Source organism: Scardinius erythrophthalmus, assembly GCF_964197995.2.
Source record: "Scardinius erythrophthalmus genome assembly, chromosome: 15".
NCBI lineage: Eukaryota > Metazoa > Chordata > Actinopteri > Cypriniformes > Leuciscidae > Scardinius > Scardinius erythrophthalmus.
In genome coordinates, this window is record NC_138235.1 from 26,121,693 (window position 1) to 26,142,036 (window position 20,344).

The window sequence follows — 20,344 nt, forward strand, 5'->3', positions numbered from 1 at the left end:
TTTGGGCCTACGCATTACTTACTGGCATAGAAAGGAGGAAAAGAAAACAAGAAGCCTCAGCTTTCACAGAATACTTCCTCAAAGTAGCATCTAGGTAGTTGATTGCTAAGTGAGAAGGAGGGAGCAGAGGAGAGAGGATGACATGATATACAGATGAAAGTTTAACTAGAGAGAAACCTCATTACATGGCAAATCAGATTGTATGCCACAAAACAACCTCCAGAAATTAGCCCTCTTTGTTGATGCATAGACAGCAGGCCATTGCAAAGTTGTTTACAGAAATTAAAGTAAGATTATGTCTCATAAATCTCATGCAGTGAGTTTGCTGAGCTGTGAAAGCTGGAATTCTTTGCTTTTATTTGGTTGTTTATTTTACTGTTGCTTACGTAACTATTGTTGTGGCCTTTGACCCAGACATCTTTGATTTATTTTATCCATGTAGGTCACACAGACAAACACTCAGAAAGCCAATGAATCTCAACACTTCTTTTGTATTAATATACATGTAGCAAATGACCATTGAGAACCAAATGCAGATTATCACAGTTAGACAGACGATATATATATTTTTTGTCTATGAAATCAGAAACCGGAGAGATGTTTCATCATCTTGCAGATTAAAGATTACAAGCCTTTTTTGGGTGCTTGTTTTAACATCTGTTCAGATTTAGTGGAGAAAAGAGACAAAGAACAGCTTGTCTTAAAGGTATAGTTCATCCAAAAAATGAACATTCGGTCACAATTTATTCACCCTCATGTTGTTTCAAAACATAATTTAATTAATTTTTCTGAGAAACACAAAATATGATGTTTTATAAGAAATGTTTTAGTGTTTTTTGTCCGTGCAATGGAAGTCATAGGGGTCCAATGTAGTTTTAGTCCCCATTGACTTTCATTGTATGGACAGACATTTAAAACATTCTTCAAAATATCTTCTTTTGTGTTCCACAGAAGAAAGAAAGTCATACAGGTTTAGACTAGGTTGACTAAAGGGTGAGTAAATGATGACAGAATATTCACTTTTAGGCAAACTGTTTCTTTAAAAATGATGCATTATATTTGACGAAGCCTTGATGCATTAATATTGTTTTATTAGTATCGTGGGGTTGCTCAGAGTGAGCATAGTTAATCATGCAATGTTGCATGTCTGCATAAGCGTGTGTGTGCTGTTCGTCAGTGGAGTGAGTGAGTGTGTGCTTGGTGTTGGCAGTGTGGCATTTTCCCCCAACTGTGTGCCAGCGAAGGGATTTAATCAACATCCGCCACACTGGGGCAATCTGGCCATGGTGGCCGCTGTGGCTGAAATGTGATTTTTTAGGCTAATGCTGGGGTGTTGCCTCCCTGCCACACATCTCCTTTTTGCCAGCGCCACCTGGTGACCATTGATTGGTAGTGTACTGTCTATGAAGCTGTGCTGAGTGTATGCGCCAATGGTGAACCAAACGTTTTGCTGTGATCATCAGCCGTCGGAATACACCTCCAAATATCTCTCCCTTCACCCCACCTGCCACAGTGCTGTATTGAAACCACCAAAGATGGCAGATTCGCTGATGACCGACATAACGTTGCATATTTGGGAGGGTTACATTCTTGCAGTAAAACTGAATGGATACAAAGCTTTGAACATTCCTCTCTCGCAGCACATTTTTTAAAGGGGAACTCATTTTCTCTCAGCAGCAAGTGACTGGATGTGTGCTGTGCTATCATGGTATGCTGACATTCATAATTAATGAGGCAATACAATATAATTTATGAGTACTTTGCTGTGATAATTTAAATCACATTTATATGAAATCACAGAATAGTAAGTAATATTTATGACTTGGTCATTAACATGATTAATAGGACAGTCGAGAGCACTTTTGGGTGTGGACATAATTATATCTTTCATGAAGAGGATGTTGAATCAAGAGCTGCATTTCATTTATGCTCAAAAGTACAGTCATAATTGGTTCAGACATGTCTGTGGTTTAGTTAATCTGCTTTTTTCCTCTTTCTATCCCAATCAGTGGGATTTTAAGTTTTTATTGTGAAGTGAAGATTTAGACCAGCAAGAGTTAAACCAATTAAAATTTAAATCATTACAGACTGTATTTTACATTTAATACTGTATTTAATGTTTTGTGCTTGTTTATGTGTCAGGATCGAAAGCTGACCAAGGCGGAGCAGCAGCGGTTTAAAGAGGAGGCTGAAATGCTGAAGGGTCTACAGCACCCCAACATTGTGCGTTTCTATGACTCCTGGGAGTCTGTTCTTAGAGGCAAGAAGTGCATCGTCCTAGTGACTGAGCTCATGACATCAGGAACACTCAAAACGTGTGTATCATTACATTTGTATTTTTATCTCTTTGTGATTTGAATATGTTAATATGAATATAATAAATATGATAATATTATGTTGTGTATTGTGTGTGTGTGTATAGATAGATAGATGGATAGATTGATAGTAGTGTTGTCAAAAATATAGATATTTCGATAAGTATCGATTCTGAAACGGTTCCAATAGGCCTACTCCTTTTCTGTGGTATCGATACATAGATACCAGCTGTGCATTCTCACTCTCCCTTCTCTCCGGCGGCGAATTGAAAGTTTGACACACAACGGCCCCCTCTCACTCACTTGTCTCATTCACTCCTGTTGAATTGGGTTGAATAGTGTAGGTTTTACATGTCCTGAATTTCGGCTCAGGGTTGCGGGTATTGCGCATAATTTTAGTCATTCCTGCAGGTTTCGCCCTCTCATAAAGCCGCTTTTTAAACAGCTTGCGAGTACCAAATTGACTTCTTTTTCGTGGCTTATTATCCTCCTTAAACTATCAAATACATACAAAATAATGTCAAAATGCCCTTTTTGCCGAGCAAAAGTACATACTTGAGTACATACTCATTTAAATTTGATTACTTTGATTTCTGTAGTATTTCTTACCTGAATACTGCTGTTAGACCCATCTTAAAACCATGTTTAAGTTTTCTCTTAATTCTATCGTTTATTTTTTCTTATTTCATTACTGACAGTTTACTTGTCTTTTTTTTCAACGATTCACATAAAGCCTCCCTGTGCTGTATGTACCTCCTGTATGTATTACAAATTATCTGTATGGCAGTTTTCCCCGTGGTATCAAAAATGCTATTGATATAACAATGATATAAAATAATTTAAATAAAGATATAGATATAGAATAATTTGGGACAATAGCCCCCTGGAACACGATTTCAACCGAAGGGGACAACACCCTCTCCCCCGCTGTAACACGATTTCATGGGGATGAAACTAACCCCCAACCCCTCCCATCAGAAACCCAACAACCTGCACCAGGGCCCCGGATACCCCAGTTACGGCCCTGGCTGTAAGCGATCAATGTTTTGCACCATATTCCATCATTATCCTATTCAATTTGTTTGTAAATCTGGCCTACTTGTCAGCTTTTTCTGGTATACGTGCAAAATGTTACTCTTTTTTTTTTTTTTTTTAAGGCTGTTGCTGCCAAGATTCATTCTATTTATCAATTGATCAACATCCAGTAAGGTTGGTAAGGTTCTTACTTTATTATGATCTCATGACTGTTTTTCCTGTGCTTCAGGTACCTTAAGCGCTTTAAGGTGATGAAGCCCAAGGTTCTACGCAGCTGGTGCAGGCAAATCCTAAAGGGTCTTCAGTTCCTACACACACGTACACCACCCATTGTGCACCGTGACCTCAAGTGTGACAATATCTTCATCACAGGTCCAACCGGATCAGTGAAAATTGGTGACCTGGGCCTTGCCACCCTCATGCGGACATCTTTTGCCAAGAGTGTCATAGGTCTGTTCATTTTTTTTAGTTTCCTGTGTATAGTAGAAGTTATTCTTTGATATGTGATGGACTCCTTTATAGCCTTTTGGTGAGACACTTTTCCTGAATGGGTGCAGGTCTTCCACACTGGTGGCTGTAATTATGATGACTATCAAGTAGGGCTGGGCGATTGTACAGTAACTTGAGTTTGGATGCAGATGTAAATTTATGTTCATTAAAAAAAAACATCTGTAAAAATTGTAACAACCTCATTTTTATTGGGTAAAATTATGTTTTGCATAGTATTTAGTAGTGGTGTGAATCGTCACTCGTCTCACGATTCAATTCGATTACGATTATCATGTCAACGATTCGATTCCACAGGACCATTTAGAACAAACACTAGTAAATACTAAAAACGCATGAAAATGTCAAGTGTATTTAAGTTATAATAACGCTCACACACACTCGCGTGCACACTTACTAGCACTCAACTCGCGCACACACACTCGCACACACACGCATGTAGCCACGCTCGCAGCCTCACATGCGCACGCACACACTCAAGCTCACGCTGTAAATTTTTAAATAGTTGGGTGCATTTTTTATTTTTCACTTTTTTGTTTCGCCTACCTCCGCCATTTTACGCTAGCGAGAGAAGCACGTATGTGACGAATGACGTCAGAGACACGGCAGTAGACTATAATCAATTATGGTCTATTACTCGTCCACATCTGCATTGCGATGCATCGATGCAACGATTAATTTCAACACCCCTAGAATTTAGACCATGTCAACCACAGGGAAAAATCCAACTGAAAAATCACACATTGGATCCTTACTACCATGGTAAATAGTAACTATATTGTTTCTATGGTATTTGTTATGAAAAACAGTCGCCTAAAGACATTTAGTATTATACAAATGCACAAAAACTGCTAGACTATAACTTAATAACAAAAAATCCTGTAATTATTTTCCATTACTCCTTTAATAGCCTACATTCAGTGTCTACATTAATAATATTATAAAAATCAGTATGAATAAACCAGAGTGCAAATTACCCCACCATAATTGGGGGGTACTGCTCCTTGACTTCTTCTATGACCATCATGGTCCACTACCATATCAATCCCCACCGTGATCGCCAAGTGCAACATGTGTTGTGCAACACACATACAAGGTCTAAACATGCGACAAACTGATAATCAGTAGGCTACAGAATATCTCATTGTTATTATATATCCAAAAGAGAACTGTTTTGATCAACTCCCAGAAGTTAGAAGTTAAGTGCACTGAAATACCATTCTAATTACTAGTAAAATTAATACCTTTACAAGAAGCCTATTGCCTATTTCAGGGTTTTTCCTGGCTCAAAATGAGGCGGAGGTGGTAAAATCATAATAATGTGTTTTAATAATAAGATAATTAAATGTGGATTTTTTTTTTTTTTTTTAAGATCTTCATATAGCCTAATGTGTTTCCCACATTTTTTTTGTTGGTGGAGCTTGGTACCTCTAGAGGGGTCCTTCCCCTCCCCCCCCCCCCCCCCCCCCCCCGGAAGAAAATTTTGTACATTTTAAAGATAAATTCATTAATCTGGTGCACTTTGAGTCACCCGAATCCACTGTTAAAGATAAATAATCCACCTGCAAACCGCCTATATTCTTTGATTTAGATATCTGCATCTGATCATCACATTACATTATTCAAATTCTCAGTGTTAAGCATGATAATATGGTAACATATCACACAGAAGTAGGCTGATTTAAAATGAACATTTATTTAAAATAAAAGTTCTTCTTTTGGAAAAATTACATTTCCTTAATAGCCTAAACAGAGGCTTTACTCCCTTCAAACTTAAATTGTCAATGTTTCATTACATCACTGTTTGAAAACAAATCATTTTTTGTACCTTTATAAAGGGCATTTTCCCCTAATTTTATTAAATGTATGCTCCATCTTTCATTTCAAATTCTTAAATTTGATAAATATATTCAATTAAAATAATTAGACACTAGGCTGTTACCAATAAAATTAAATAATTTACATTGAAAAATTATAACTGTATTAAATTAGATTATTTAAAATATTTTTGAATATACAAATAAGGAATGTTGAAAAGAATGATACTTTATGAAACTAGCATTTTGTCATTCAACGTTGACACTTGATTGAGAAGTTGAAGTCGTTCTCGATCTCTGTTGCTTCTAGCCATGGTGGTTAAAATGGTACTTTCCTCAATAGGGGTGTCTGAAATCACTTTACATTAAAATGTTCCTACAGTTAAAATAGGAGTTGACTTGTATTGTAATTGTAATTATATTTTTTCACAATAAAAATTATCTGACCCCCCCAAAACTGATATTTCTGTCCCTTTGGGGGGTACTGGGTGTTCGTTGGGGGGTATAGTACCCCCCAGTACCCCCTGTAATTCGAACTATGGAATAAACTACATTTATGCCAGAATACCATGGTTTCAGTTAGTGTTACTACTGTAAATAATGGTAAATGTTGGCGAGCTTTCTCCTGTTTTACACGTCAGCGTTGGCGAAAATATTGGCGCTGTTTCATCTGGCTTTAAACTAGTTTAAATCACAAGGCATTTGATTTGTGATTTGTATGGGAGAACTCTGCACCGAACTCAAACGCTTCTCACTGGATCTCACAGCGCTGTTTAGTGGGCAAGTAATCGAGACGGTCAGCGCGAGTAAATACATTCGCTCTAAGCTCACTGCATTGTGTTTTGAGCCAAGCTGATAAATGTCCTATGTGGCGCGGTTCAAACGAGCAGCTCTGTTTCGTTCCACTTTTGGCACGTTTACGGTTTAATGTTTCTCAGATGAAACAGAAATGAGGGCGCTTATCAGTTAGGCAAATTGGTATTGGCACCAGTGCGATGTTCTGCAACACGCATGCGCAGCATTATTTGCATCCTGCATAAACATTATATCAAACACTTATCAAACTTTTGTTATACGTTTATCGAGGAAAATTATATTGTGATAATTATCTTTTTCGTTTTATCGCCATTCGCCAAGCCCTACTGTCAAGGATCCAAGAAAAGGTATTCTTGCTTCCTTTGCTCTTTAGCTATCTTAACTCGTAATGCCATGTTGGAGCTAACTAAAGAGCACTGTTCCACATTATTGACCGCAATATGTGCAGTAGAAATGAGAAGAACTTTCTTCTCAGCAAATATTAAAAAAATCAATTGGTACTGACGTTTTAAAAACGTCAGTACCTATTGATTTTTTTAATATTTACTGAGAAGAAAGTTAGCACACCAGATATTCACATTAGTACAAACATAATAAAGGAAGCAACATTTCCAATTTATAGCATTGCTCTTTTTAACAAGGTAAACCTGAACACTCCCAGCAGCAGCATATTTGGAAAAAAGTAGTCAATTATTGAAGTCTTACTAAGATAGAGGTCGCTGCAAAGGCTATCATGATTAGCAGGATCCGCGAAAGCACCAGGGTACTGCATAGATGATGATTTCTGCTTGCATCAGCTAAAATCCTTCATTTGAATTTCACTAATTGTGAGATCAAACCGTCTTGATTGTTTTAAAGATTATATACTTGTGTTTTGCAGTTGAATCTGAGGGAAATGATTTGCACTCGTTTAGGCTTGTTTGAGATTTAAAAAAAGTCTCAAATATGCACATTTATAGGCTTCAGAAGTTGTTGTGACTATTTGTGCATTGATTGGCTGTTGTCAAGGAAAAAAGTAGTTGTTTTTAATCATAGCAACAGAAGACAAAGATAGCAAAAATGACAAACAGATGCCAAAAGAGATAGGATGTCAAATGAATGTTGTATTGGTTTCTTAGGTACTCCGGAATTCATGGCCCCAGAGATGTACGAGGAGCACTATGATGAGTCAGTAGATGTCTATGCCTTTGGCATGTGCATGCTAGAAATGGCTACCTCAGAGTACCCATATTCAGAATGCCAAAATGCTGCACAGATCTACCGCAAAGTCACTAGTGTAAGTCTATTTATGACTCTTGATTTGTAGATTATGATTGGGTGAATTCACGAAATTATTGCAATATTAATTCAATATTGGGAAGTGAGCCAGACATATTGTTTACCAAAGATTCACAAATAAACACCACTCTCAGCAGGCAAAGTTAATTCTTAGTGAATTCACCCTATTGTTTTTATTATTATTATTTAAACACACGTTTTTTGTATGCACATACTAGCATCCAGGTGTTTTGACAATCATGTGGGGGATTAACACACTACATTTTCTCTCTGTGCAGGGTATCAAGCCTGCCAGTTTTGACAAAGTAAATGACCCTGAGGTAAAAGAAATCATTGAGGGCTGTATTCGCCAAAACCGATTAGAGCGGTAAGCACTTAAATGGTTGAAGTTCTTCTTGTGTAAGTGAAGCAAGAATGCAAAGTGATCTAAATTCACTCTTTTCACCCTTAGGCTCTCGGTGAAGGACCTTCTAAATCATGCCTTCTTTGCGGAGGACACTGGCGTGCGTGTGGAGCTTGCAGAGGAAGATAGTGGCTGCAAAGACTGCCTGGCCCTGCGCATCTGGGTTGAAGATCCAAAGAAACTCAAAGGCAAGCACAAGGACAATGAGGCCATCGAGTTCAGCTATGACCTGGAGAATGACAGTGCCGAAGAAGTTGCACTGGAGATGGTGAGAAACAGATAGGAGGAAAAGTGTTTTATAAATCTGTAAATACAGAAATAATGGAAACTACAATTTGTGCTATTTATTGTGTTTTAATGAACAGTTCAACCTAAAAATGGAAATACTGTCCTCATGTCATTCCAAACATGTTTGACTTTTGTTTAGAACACAAAAAACAATTTTTTTTTATATATATATATATAAAACTAAATATCATTCACTTCTGTTCTTTTCAATAAAACCACAGTCAAAGAAGACTGGAGCGAATGGCAAAAGCATCAGATTTTTTTATTTTTTTTTACATTTTCTATTTCTAAGGTGCTTTTGCATCAAGTTTAGAATGAAATGAAAACGATGTAAACTATGACAGTTTTTATTTTTGGGTGAACTATCTCTTTAAGACAACTTGTCTCTTTTTTTTTTATTAATTCTCCATTTCTATTGCTTTTTTTATAGGTGAAGTCTGGCTTTTTCCATGAAAGTGATGCTAAGGTGGTGGGGAAGTCCATTAGAGACAGGGTGACTCTAATTAAGAAGTCCCGTGAACGGCGACAACAGCAGCTCCTTCAGCAGCAACAACAACAAAGTCTTGATGACCGCCGTGACTCCACAGTCCTTACCTCCTCCTTTTCCTATGTTCATCCTTCCTGCACCACCTCCTCACAGGGCACAGGAGCTGCTGCAGCTGTTGGGGGTCAGGGAGAGGCAGAGGAGCTGCCAGAAGTAGACCAACATGTCCAACAGCAAGGGACTGCATTGGGCTTCACAGGTGCACAATTAATTTTGAATCACAATCTTATTAACATGATATAACAGGCACTTGTAACTGTTATTTGTCCCAAATTGGTGTATAAATGTTGATTTGGCAGTCTACTTTTCCATATTCAGAGGGTGAGAGTCTTCCTGCTGTCAGTGGACAAAGCCAAGCCTTTTCCGTACCTGAGTCAGGGAACCCATGTGCTCATGCTCAAACCAGCTACCCCACTGGCACATCTGTAAGTACCACTACTTCAGAAACAATTTTCTTATCTAGTGCCATACATCCCCTGCTGCTAAATCACCACCATTCTTGCTCATTTGAAACCTTTGTTATGCAGTAAAAAAAAAGTAATTGTTGTCTGAATGTACTCTTTGGTCAGATAAGAATTGTTTCCTTTATTTAGAGAGTGAAAGGAGCAGGGGTTATATCTCACCCCCAGCTGCTCCCTATTGGTCAGAGCGGAGGGGTTTCAAATGTGCCTGTTGGCCAGAATGGTGGGATATCTGGCATTTCCATTGGCCAAAGTGGTGGTGGGGCTCCTAACATTCCTGTGGCACAGACTTTCATTCAACCAGTCGCTATGGCATCACAGGTCCCATTTAGTGTGCCTCAACAATATTCTCAGGTGATTGTCTCCCTTGTGTCCAGCTTTGCTGTGTGTTTTTCTCTTCACTCAGTTCACTGTTGCACTGGACACAATAATTATTATCTAAAGCAAATCAATCCAGGGAGACTTGGTTCATTCAGTGTCAAATGTTAAGTTATTTTAGAAGAATATGTTGAGGGACTGCTAGGGTATTTCACTCCTCAAGTTATGTGGCTTTGACAAAATATAGACATGGCACAGAAAAAACATATATTTTGATAAGTGACCATATATAGACATGGCACTGTGTTACTGAAATACTGAATTGAATTTCCCAAGATATCTATCTGTGCAGTCTGACTTTGATTTAGGTCATGTGCTGAGTTACACGATGTTCACTGACCTACATTTTTAATGTTTGGTCCAGAGAACATATTTGTTGTTGAAATTCACTGTATGCTGAACCAAACGAGCTGATAATTTGAAAGAAATAATGGTTGTATTGGCTGTATGTAGTCCTTGAATTGTAAATATGAATTGTTTCTAGAATATAATTCATAGTTCAATTTATTGTCATATAAAATTGTATGGTGCTAGACAGTAAGACATTTGTCAAGTCTAGTATACAGATAAGTGCAAAACAACGAATCAAAGCAAACTGACTGCAAAAATAGCCCCACAGCTGTTCACATCCAGTATCATTTGTTTTCATCAAACAAGTTGGCATACCTGAACGAAAGCACTGCAGTCATTCAAAAACCCTTGCTGCATAGACCTTATTCACAGCAGCACCATCTTTGATTTTTAACAAGAATTATAGTGAGGCTGTGAGGGATAGGCATACTGTACATCTCTCAGTGGGTTGTACTGTTATTTAATGTTTTGTGATTTTTCTGCTGACAAAACACTGCAAAATATCTTTCCAAAAAATTTCAGTAGACCAAAAAACCCTAAAAATCCAGACAACATGATCTGTGGAAAATTAGTAGTGATCTAGGGGCTTTATACAGCTTTTTACAGCGTATGCCTTTAAAAACAAGGTAGGTATCCCTCACAACCTCGCTTTCATACCTGTCATGGCGCTGCTCTGAATAAGGTCTATTGCAGGGACAATATTTGCCAGTAGGAATGCATTGATGTGATTTAAAACCTTTTTTTTATGCTCAAAATTGCATTTAGTATAAGACAGCTTTAATGGTGGATTGGTCTGACCTGAACACCACCTGTAATGTCTTTCATTCTTAGAATACAGCTCCCTCTGATCTGAGGTGGTGCATAACCAAAAAACAACAGCACTGATCGTAGTATGAACAGTCTAAAATAACCTAATAACTGCACGTGCAGAATGTTGTTTCATGTCTTTTGCTTTCCTAAATGTCTTGTTTCCTTTGGATGATTAATGAAGTGCACTAATGCTTCGCTCTCTCTTTTTCTTCCTCCCACCACTACTTGCTACCCAACTCCATGATCTGGCCTATCCATCCTTCCCAAATAATTTCCAAATGTGTTTTTCCCACCAGCCCCTTCCACCATACTCAACAGATGTTGCATCCTCGCAAATGTTACACTCCCGACCCACTGATGCTTCCACTCCTCACAGTTCTCTTGTACAGTCGCAGTCATACATCCCCCCAATATCACCCCAGGCACCCATGACTGTCCTCACTTCCTCCATCCCCGCTGGAGAACCCATAGCATCAGCAAGCAACAACATGCCACCCATGCAGACCCAAACTAGTATTGCTCCTGTTCAACCTACTGATGTTTTGCCCAAGCAAACTATTGTTCAGATGCAACAGCAGGAGATGTCAGATTTATCCGGAACGCTGCAACTGAACATTCAGCAAGCAACACCACAAAAGCAGGCAAATATAATGCAGCAGCAGCACCAGACTGTGGTCTTGCCACAGCCGACAGACCAGGTTCAACAAATGGCCGTTTTGTTACAACAGCCACAGAACATAGAACAACCCCAGGTGGTTCTGCAGGAACAGCCACCACATTCCAGTGCATCTCAGCAGCCATATATCCCATTGCCACAGCAGAACCAGCCAACAATGTGCAATCCACAGCAAAGTGAGCTACAACAGCAGGTGTACATACAACAACCTCCAAGCAAACCCCAACAAGTTGTGTTACAGCAGTATCAGCTGTCAGTACAACAATCCTCGGTAGAGCAATATCAACACCAGACTCAGCAACAACAGGCACAGCAAGTTTATGTGCAACAAATAGCTGATTCACAAGAGCAGGGCATGATAAAAACCATGGTACAACAGCCACCGGTACTTCAGACAATCCAGCAGCCATTGCAATTGACGGAGCAGCAACAACAACAACTTCTGATTAGGCAACAAATTGAGCAGCAACAGAAGGCTGTTTTGCAAAATCAAATGGAGCAACAACATCAACAACAACAACAACAAGTTTATATTCAGCCACAACAACAACAACAAAAAGTTGAGCAACAACAAATTCTTTTGCAGCAACAACAAAACTTGGCAGTTCAGCAACAGATCGAGCAACAGCAGCAAGCATTACAGCAACAAAAGCAAATAGAACAGCAGCAAAAAGCCATTTTACAGCAACAGGTGGAACAACAAAGACAACAGCAACAGGCTTTGTTTCAGCAACAGCAACTGGAGCAACAACAAGCACTATTGCAGCAGCAGCAACGTGAACAACAACAGGCTCTTCTGCAGCAACAACAGCTGGAACAGCAAGCTTTGCTTCAACAGCAGCAGCAACTACAGTTAAAGCAGCAACAAGCGCTTTTACATCAGCAACAGTTGGAGCAGCAACAGCAGGCTTTGTTTAAACAGCAGCAACAACAGCAGCAGCAGCAAGCACTCATTCAGCAGCAGCAAAAGTTAGAGCAAAAAGTACTGCTGCAGATGCAACAGCAGACACACATTGAACAGCAACAAACTTTACTACGCCAGCAGCAACAGCAGCCTCAGCAGATAGAGCAACATGTTTTACAGCAACAGCCACAACTACAGAAGCCGACAGATCAACAATTGCAGCAGCAGATTTTTCAACAACAGACTGAGCAGCAACAACAGACATTGCTACAACAGAGAGAGTCACAGATGCAGCAACATCTTCTGATGCAACAACACCAGATTGAATTACAGCGACAACAAGCTCTACAAGCCGAGAAACAACTGCAACAAGTTTTGATGCAGCAACAGCATATAGAGCAACATGCAGCTTTGGTAGATCAGGCACACCTAGGGAAATCACAGCCTCCTGAGATGGTCCAGCAGATTAGTCAAATGCAGCACTCTCAACAAATAATGTCCCCACAACCTCAACCTCATCTTTCTCAACAACAAGCTGAGCAGCAACAGGTCTTGATTCAGCAGCAACAAGCCATCCTTCCCCAGGCATCGCATAGACCTTCTCTGGCAGATTTACAAGTTCCAACCCTGGTTCAAGCGGTTCCAAAAATGGTTAGTGCTCAAATACCTAGTCAAGTTCCAGCCCCAGTACTCATCCAGCAACAGGTACCACCTCAGATGTCGACTCAACCTTCAGCGCAAGTACAAATCCAGAGTGAAGGGGACCCTGGAATTTATGGTCAGATTCCCCTGCAGACTCAAAGTCATCCTGCACCACAGTCAATTGGAGGCCATATTCAAGCAGGCCAGCTTCAAGTTCCACAACCGACCCAACAAATCACATCTCCAACACAAGTTCCTACACCACAACCCATTCATTCGTTTGTACCAACTCCGACACAAATAGTCTCACAAGGGCAAACCCTTCCATCCCAAACTCAATTGGTACCACCTCAAGCTGCAACTTCTCTCCAGTGTCAAGTCGTGGTAGGGTCACCTGCACCTGCTCCTCTTGTGCATTCTACAGTGCCGGCTGCTTCTACACTTATGCCCACACAATATGCTCAAGCACCTGTCGGTCCGCAAACCATTCAGTCTCTTCAACTAGACCTCACACAACCTGTGAAACAACAACAACAACAGCCACCTGTGCAGCAATATCAGCAAGCAGTACTTTCTCCGGTGTCACATGCGCCTACCATCAACCCAATGGCCACTTCATCAATGCAGTGCTATTTACAACAGACAAACCAATCACAAATGCAGGCTCCTCCAGTCATCCAAGCTCAGCAACATCCAGTCAGTGTGGCCTCGATGCAGGCGGTCTTGAAGCCCATGCCTCCAGTGCAACCTCAGGCTACCCAACAGCATGAGCAGCAACTGCCTCAAGCCCACCATGTGCAGCAACAGCAACCGCTCCACCATCAACATCAGACCCAACCTGTGCAGCAGCTTCTACCCCCTAATGCTGTTCTACCACAAGATCTCCACCAACAACCTTGTCAGCCTCAATCAGTGCTCCAGCATATGCTCCCGGTAAACATTGCTCCCAGTCAGGTACCTCAGACCCAAGCTAGAACGGTACCTCTGTACAGTCAGGTGGTTTCGTGTCTACCACCCTTGCCCCAGAACCAGCAGAAACAAACTCTTCCTGCTCAAACACACACACAGACTACCATGCAGCCACAAACACACTCAAATGCACCGGCACAGACCCACATAGAGGCTACTGGGAGTTTCGAGCAACTTCATTACTCCCAAGCTGCCTTTATACCATCACAAATCCCCCCAAGTCCATCTCGTTCTTCCCTACAGCCCTCTACCACTCTCCCAACCCTACAACCAGCTGTCCCAGTTTCAGAAATTCCTGTCCCAGCAGAGGCACAGCTAAACCAGGCAAGGCCTGCTGACATGATCCCTGATTCCCCTCCTACCGTCAATGCTTCACAGTCCCATGACTCTAATGGCTCTGTGTTGCCCACCACCTCGCTGGCAGAAAGTGATGCTGCATTGCTGGGCATTGCTCAGGTACAAAAGCACTTTATATTAGTTTCAAATATATAACATATTAGCAGTGAGCGAGTTTATTGCAATATATAAAAGTGACCCATATACATGAATGTGAAGGTTCTGCAGAACAGATTAATGAAGGTAGAAGACAAACAAACATCTCTTCTAACTCTGTTAACTTGAGATGCAAGACCCACTACTTCTTAACACATCTTAACACCTGCAAAACCAAAGTTTAACTTACAAAAATCAAACCAATTTTTTGTCTCTTGAATTCAGGACAGTCATTTTATTTTTGGTTTACACAAAGTATTGTGTAATACTTTGCTTTAATTTTACTTATGAATTTTTTTATTATTTGTTTTTTTATTTGCATAACTCATTACATAACTGATGTTTTGTTTTTCTTTTTGTTTTTCTGTTGGTATGTTGTGGTTCCTGTGTGTTTGTTTGTGTCTTTTATCTTGTCTAAACAGGAGAGCCCACATCAGTCTGCTAACAGGGTCTCCTCATCAGGGTTAGTAGTTTTATGTACTTTTTTGAAATATTTGGTATACATTTAACTGTGCACAAACAGATCTTTTTTTAAATCTTTTTACATTTTATAAATCCAGCTCTGTTCCTGCCAATGGAGATGAGGCTCAATCGCTGTGGGCCAGTGGAAAACTAGATAAGGTAAAATCTCAGAGGAGATCATCCTGTCAAAAGACTGAAAAAACTCATTTTCAACTCAGCATGTTGCAGGTATGTAAATCACAATATTTATAATCATTTCTGAGCTTTACTTTTAATTGAATTAATTGAATCATATATAATGAACACTGTCTATGTTGTAGGTCTCAGGAACAGGGGACAACATGGTAGAGTGTCAATTGGAGACTCACAGCAACAAGATGGTCACATTCAAGTTTGACATTGAGGGAGATGCACCTGAAGACATTGCAGATTACATGGTGAAATATGTTCAGCAGCTATGTGAATCATTTGCTTCTTAAGAAGCAACATATTAAGTGAATTTGTGATAGCTGATCCTGACCTGTTGCTTTTGTATTTAAGTATGTCTTCACTGGTAAATATCCTCTCAATGTGTTTTGTTTAGGTGGAAGAGGATTTTGTCCTTGAGCCCGAGAAAGAGAAATTTGTTGGGGAGCTGAGAGCTATAGTGAAGAAAGCTCAAGGAATACTTAGCACTCAGTCACAGGTCTAACCCTAACCTAATTTTTTGTTTCTGAAATGCCATTGAATGTATGCTAACATTCAAATGTTATGCTCACCAAGGCTGCATTTAGTTGATCAAAAATACAGTAAAAAAAAAAGTATTATTTTGAAATATCATTACAAATTAAAATAAGTTTTTTTTTGTTGTTTTTTTTTATGTATTTTTATAATTTATTCATGTGATGGCAAAGCTGAATTTTCAGTAGCCATTACTTCAGTCTTCAGTGTCACATTAATCTTGAGAAATCTTTCTAATATGCTGATTTGATAATCAATGTTGAAAACTGTTGTGCTGCTTAATATTTTTGTGGAAACTGTGATACTTTTTTTTAGGATTTTCTTTGATGAATGGAAAGATCAAAAGAACAGCATTTATTTGTTCACTAAAAATTATATTTAATGTTAAAGTCTTTACTGTCACTTGATAAAAAAACATGTAACTTGCTAAAAACTTCTTTCATTTTTTTTTTCTTTTTTTTTTTACTGGCCCCAAATTTTTTAACGCTAATTTTATGAGGTTTTTTTCCTGTCTCAGACTGGGTCCTTGGAGCAACTCCATGTGAGCACCCCATCCAGTACAACAAGTGTGTATAACCTTCTGACCTTGCCATAAATGAAACTGAAGAATAAAGTTTGGATTAAAGTTGTATTGTCTTTGTAACTTTGGTGTCTTTTTATCTTGATTAAAATAAAAAATAAATATTTACCCAGACTTTTTTAATTTTACACTGTTACAGTTAGTAGCAAAATAATGTTTTTGTGCTATTCTCCTATTTGTGAAGTGGATTCAGCCCCTCAGTCTTCCCCCGTGGGTCGCTGGCGATTCTTCATTAACCAAACCATTCGCCATCGTGACTCACACTCCAACCAGGGAGCTTCCACTTCCCCACCAATGGGAGAGAGCCTAGTTCCCAAGTCCATAGAAATGGAGAAAGGTAGAGAATTCACTGTGATGCACAGTACTTTTTGTCTGGTGTGAAATTTGAAATTGAAATTACTTACATAATCCAAACTAAAATGGATTGAGTGAAAGTTTACAACATTTCTGTTGTTAATTTCAGCTAAGATACCCATATAGTGATGATAATTAATAAGATGGATATTAATTAGAATGACATCTGAAGAATTTTCTACTCTGTCTAATGTATTATCAGATCATGAGAGCCCTCAGCGCTCAGAGTCTTTTGCTGGGATAGCATCTTCCCCAAGTTCTTCAATATCTGCATCCTCTCCTCTGGTCTCTACTGTATCAGCCCCTGCATCCATGTCAGCCTCGGCCATTGCTGCCCAAAAAGATATAACACCCTCTGCCTTGCCAACAGTAGAGCAAGTCTCCTCTGCTACCTTGACTGCTGGCTCAATCCCTGTCATGGCTTCTAGCACCTCTGCCGCTCCTTTCCCTGCAGTCGCAGCCCTCACAGGCTCCAATGTGGAACAAGGAGATGCTGCAGTTAAAGGTGAGGGTGAACAGCCCCTCTCTAACTTGTCTGCTTATGGGACCCCTCCAGCATCTCTGGTGACCTACGCTGATCCATCACAGAAATTGCTAGCTCAAGCCCAAATGGCACCCTCACGGACACCAGATATACTTCAAGAGACCCAGACACTACAGTTAGCAATGGCCACCACCGAACAGGCTCAGCAACCACAGATTACACCTCATCCAGTGCTCCAGGCTGCTCCACAGCCACCTATTCTCCAGCCTAGCGAGTCAAAAGCACTATCACAGCCGATACCAGTGGAGACGCTCCCTTTGCAGGGAGGCCTTCCAGCTGCCCAAGTTCAGCAGGTCCCTCACCAACAAGTACATGTTGATTCTCAACAGCTAGCAATGCAACAGACCGCATTCTTGCAGCAACATGGCCTCCAGCAAACAGCCAATGCCGAGCAGATCCAACACCACACGATAGAACAGTATGTGTCTCAAGAAACCACACCGGCCCCAACGATGCTGTCCATGCATCCTCAGCATTGCTTCCAGACCCAGGATCCCCTACAGCTTCGAGCTCAGTTTCAGCCTGTAATCCCGCAGCAGCTCTCCACAGAGCAAACGCAGATGTTACTTCAGCAGGTACCGCATGATATGATGCCTATGGCACAAACTGTAGTGCCTCCGGCTGTGCAGAAGCAGGCATCTGTCCAGCAGGCGGAGTCTGAGCTGTCCACTGGTGAGGACACCGTCAGCCACTCCGCCCCACCCCATCCCTCTTCGGACATCTCTCTCCCACCCCTCCCACTCTCTGAAACTACTCTTCCCACCCTCTCCCATACATTCACACCCTCTCCTGCCCAGCCCTCCTCGGTTGCCGAGTCAGACAGCGAAGGCCCGCCCAAAATCGAGTTTGTGGACAACCGAATCAAGACTTTGGATGAGAAACTGAGGACTCTGCTGTATCAGGAGCACAGCGGCAGCGGTGCAGCTCTGGGAAGTGGCTCCACGGGCGGCCCTCCTCCTGCCCCCTCGGGGTCTGCTGCAGCCTCCACAGCAGTTGATGAGTCTTCAGAGCCCCCCTATACGTTCTCCCCACCTCCTGTCACCTCCTCAGACACCTCCCCTCACTCCACCTCTTCCACCACCTCCTCCACCACCCCTCGTTCTTCCTCCACCTCTCCAGATGGAGAGCGGGAGAGAGCAGGTGAGGAGGAAACAATCCCTTCTGCCGTGCAACAACAGCCTGCATCATCCTTCTCCTCTACATCCCCTCCATGCTCCCTCCTTTCCCCTCCACAGGAGCCTGGATCCCCGAAAGTGCCCAGTGAAACATCAGTAAGCGTAAGTGGGTTGTTTATAACAGATCAGTGGCAGGAAGCTAATTCTCTTTTTCCCCAATCCATTTTATTCAAAAACCCATTAAAATGCAGTTCATATATCCCTTCAATAGTGTGGATGTTTTTTCATTTCTGAATTAATTCTGACATTTCAGGCATTACAGCTGTCCACGTGAAATGACAATTAAGCCTATTTAAAGAGAACTTTATTAATAGTTTGTCATGATCTTTTATCATTTAAAAAAAACTGCTTATTTTTATTAGAAAAACTTTAGTCAAAATGTGGTTTTTCATAAAGACAGAGAGATTTTATTCTCACATCTTACGTTTGTTCACCTCCTGTTGCTCACATGTTGTGTCCAGGCTCCCCCTTCCCTCCCTGGAGATGTTCTTTTGCCTTCCTCTTCTCAGTCGCCCATCCCACTGTGGCCTGGACAGCAGCAGCATCAGCACAATGAAGGAGGTGGATATTTTGGCCTAAACCTGACATGTCCTAGTATCAGAAATCCTGTTAGCAAGAAATCCTGGACTCGCAAATTCAAAAGCTGGGCATGCAAACTGCGCCACTCCGCCAGCTTGTTCAAGAAGCCCAGAGTCCAGCAAGGTAGTGTCCATAGGAAGCACGCAAGAGAGAGCGAGTGAGGGATGTGGGTGGGCACTGACCTAAAACAAATGTTTAGATTAAAATGAATGTAGCCAATAATATAGCTGAGTCTTACCTTGCTAGATAGGGATTTCTTAATTTCTAAAAATACTGTTAGAATTAATAATTAGTTATTAATCCTAATAGTCTTTCCATGGTGACGTGGTTGTTGCTTTGCTTAGTCTGTACTGATATCATTACATCATCTAGCGATACATTTTTCTTGCTTCAGTTTTTGTTTAAAAGGAATTGTTCTGCTGTACATTAACATTTATGTTGTAGCCTCCTTTTTGTTTTGTCTGCATGGGTTACCCAGGGGTAAGAACAGAGGAGTGTAGAAAGGAAAGAGAATCTAAGAGGGATGACCCTTGTGCGTCGCACCTGGATCTGAGTCTCCATCCCCAGCGTATGCAGTGCAGTATTGCGGCACCCGTGTCCCTCACCTTCCTGCACCCTGCCTCACTCACCCAGAGCACCTGCAGTTGCGAAATAGCACCCTTGTTTACAAATTACATGGGCCAGACTCTGAAGTTTGCACCTGTTCATTTTTTATTTGTTTAGGAATTGAAGAGGCGTGATACTAGATACTACATATTGTTAACCGTGCCCAATCGAATTAAATTTCTGTCCATTCTAATGCAAAAATAACAGCTGCAAACTTTTTTTTAATACTGAGAAATTAATCTGGCCCTCATTACATTTTTGAATTTACATTTTATGCACCATTGACACTGTATATATATGAATTAACTCACTGAAGCTTTAGCAAGTAAGTAATTCTAATGTCTAGTAAATCGAACAGCTGTTTTTCAGATGCTAGCAGTCCATTTTTCATAAAAGCGTAGATTTTTATTTCTCCCTGAACTTTTGATCATATCCTGTTCTTTCCTATCTGGGCAGACTTTCAGAAGGTTTTATTTCTTGTATTTTTTTGCATGTCCATGGGTTTGTTTGGAATGGAATACTAGCATACTGCTGTCCTTACAGTTTTTGTTTAAAAACTGGCATGTGAAAAAGTACACAGTATGCACTGATAGACATTTCAACATTTCATTATCATAAGTTTGGATTCAGTAAGAGTT

General features: G+C 40.5%; 1 protein-coding gene across 10 annotated transcripts in view; it reads left to right on the forward strand.

Moving 5' to 3' along the window:
• The window catches only part of wnk3 (WNK lysine deficient protein kinase 3), a 52,564-nt gene that overhangs the window by 25,099 nt on the left and 7,121 nt on the right, over positions 1 to 20,344 (forward strand). For 2 of the 10 annotated variants that reach the window (XM_081385982.1, XM_081385985.1), the window contains exons 3-20: positions 2,143 to 2,315; positions 3,580 to 3,800; positions 7,609 to 7,766; positions 8,047 to 8,135; positions 8,220 to 8,439; positions 8,890 to 9,202; positions 9,322 to 9,428; positions 9,597 to 9,818; positions 11,300 to 14,650; positions 15,109 to 15,149; positions 15,247 to 15,376; positions 15,469 to 15,585; positions 15,732 to 15,833; positions 16,386 to 16,434; positions 16,633 to 16,785; positions 17,005 to 18,623; positions 18,983 to 19,223; positions 19,579 to 19,668. In XM_081385982.1, the coding sequence (XP_081242108.1) occupies positions 2,143 to 2,315; positions 3,580 to 3,800; positions 7,609 to 7,766; positions 8,047 to 8,135; positions 8,220 to 8,439; positions 8,890 to 9,202; positions 9,322 to 9,428; positions 9,597 to 9,818; positions 11,300 to 14,650; positions 15,109 to 15,149; positions 15,247 to 15,376; positions 15,469 to 15,585; positions 15,732 to 15,833; positions 16,386 to 16,434; positions 16,633 to 16,785; positions 17,005 to 18,623; positions 18,983 to 19,223; positions 19,579 to 19,668 (7,396 nt within the window). The remainder of the gene's footprint in view (positions 1 to 2,142; positions 2,316 to 3,579; positions 3,801 to 7,608; positions 7,767 to 8,046; positions 8,136 to 8,219; positions 8,440 to 8,889; positions 9,203 to 9,321; positions 9,429 to 9,596; positions 9,819 to 11,299; positions 14,651 to 15,108; positions 15,150 to 15,246; positions 15,377 to 15,468; positions 15,586 to 15,731; positions 15,834 to 16,385; positions 16,435 to 16,632; positions 16,786 to 17,004; positions 18,624 to 18,982; positions 19,224 to 19,578; positions 19,669 to 20,344) is intronic. The other 8 variants (XM_081385988.1, XM_081385989.1, XM_081385986.1 and 5 more) reach the window with 7 other exon arrangements.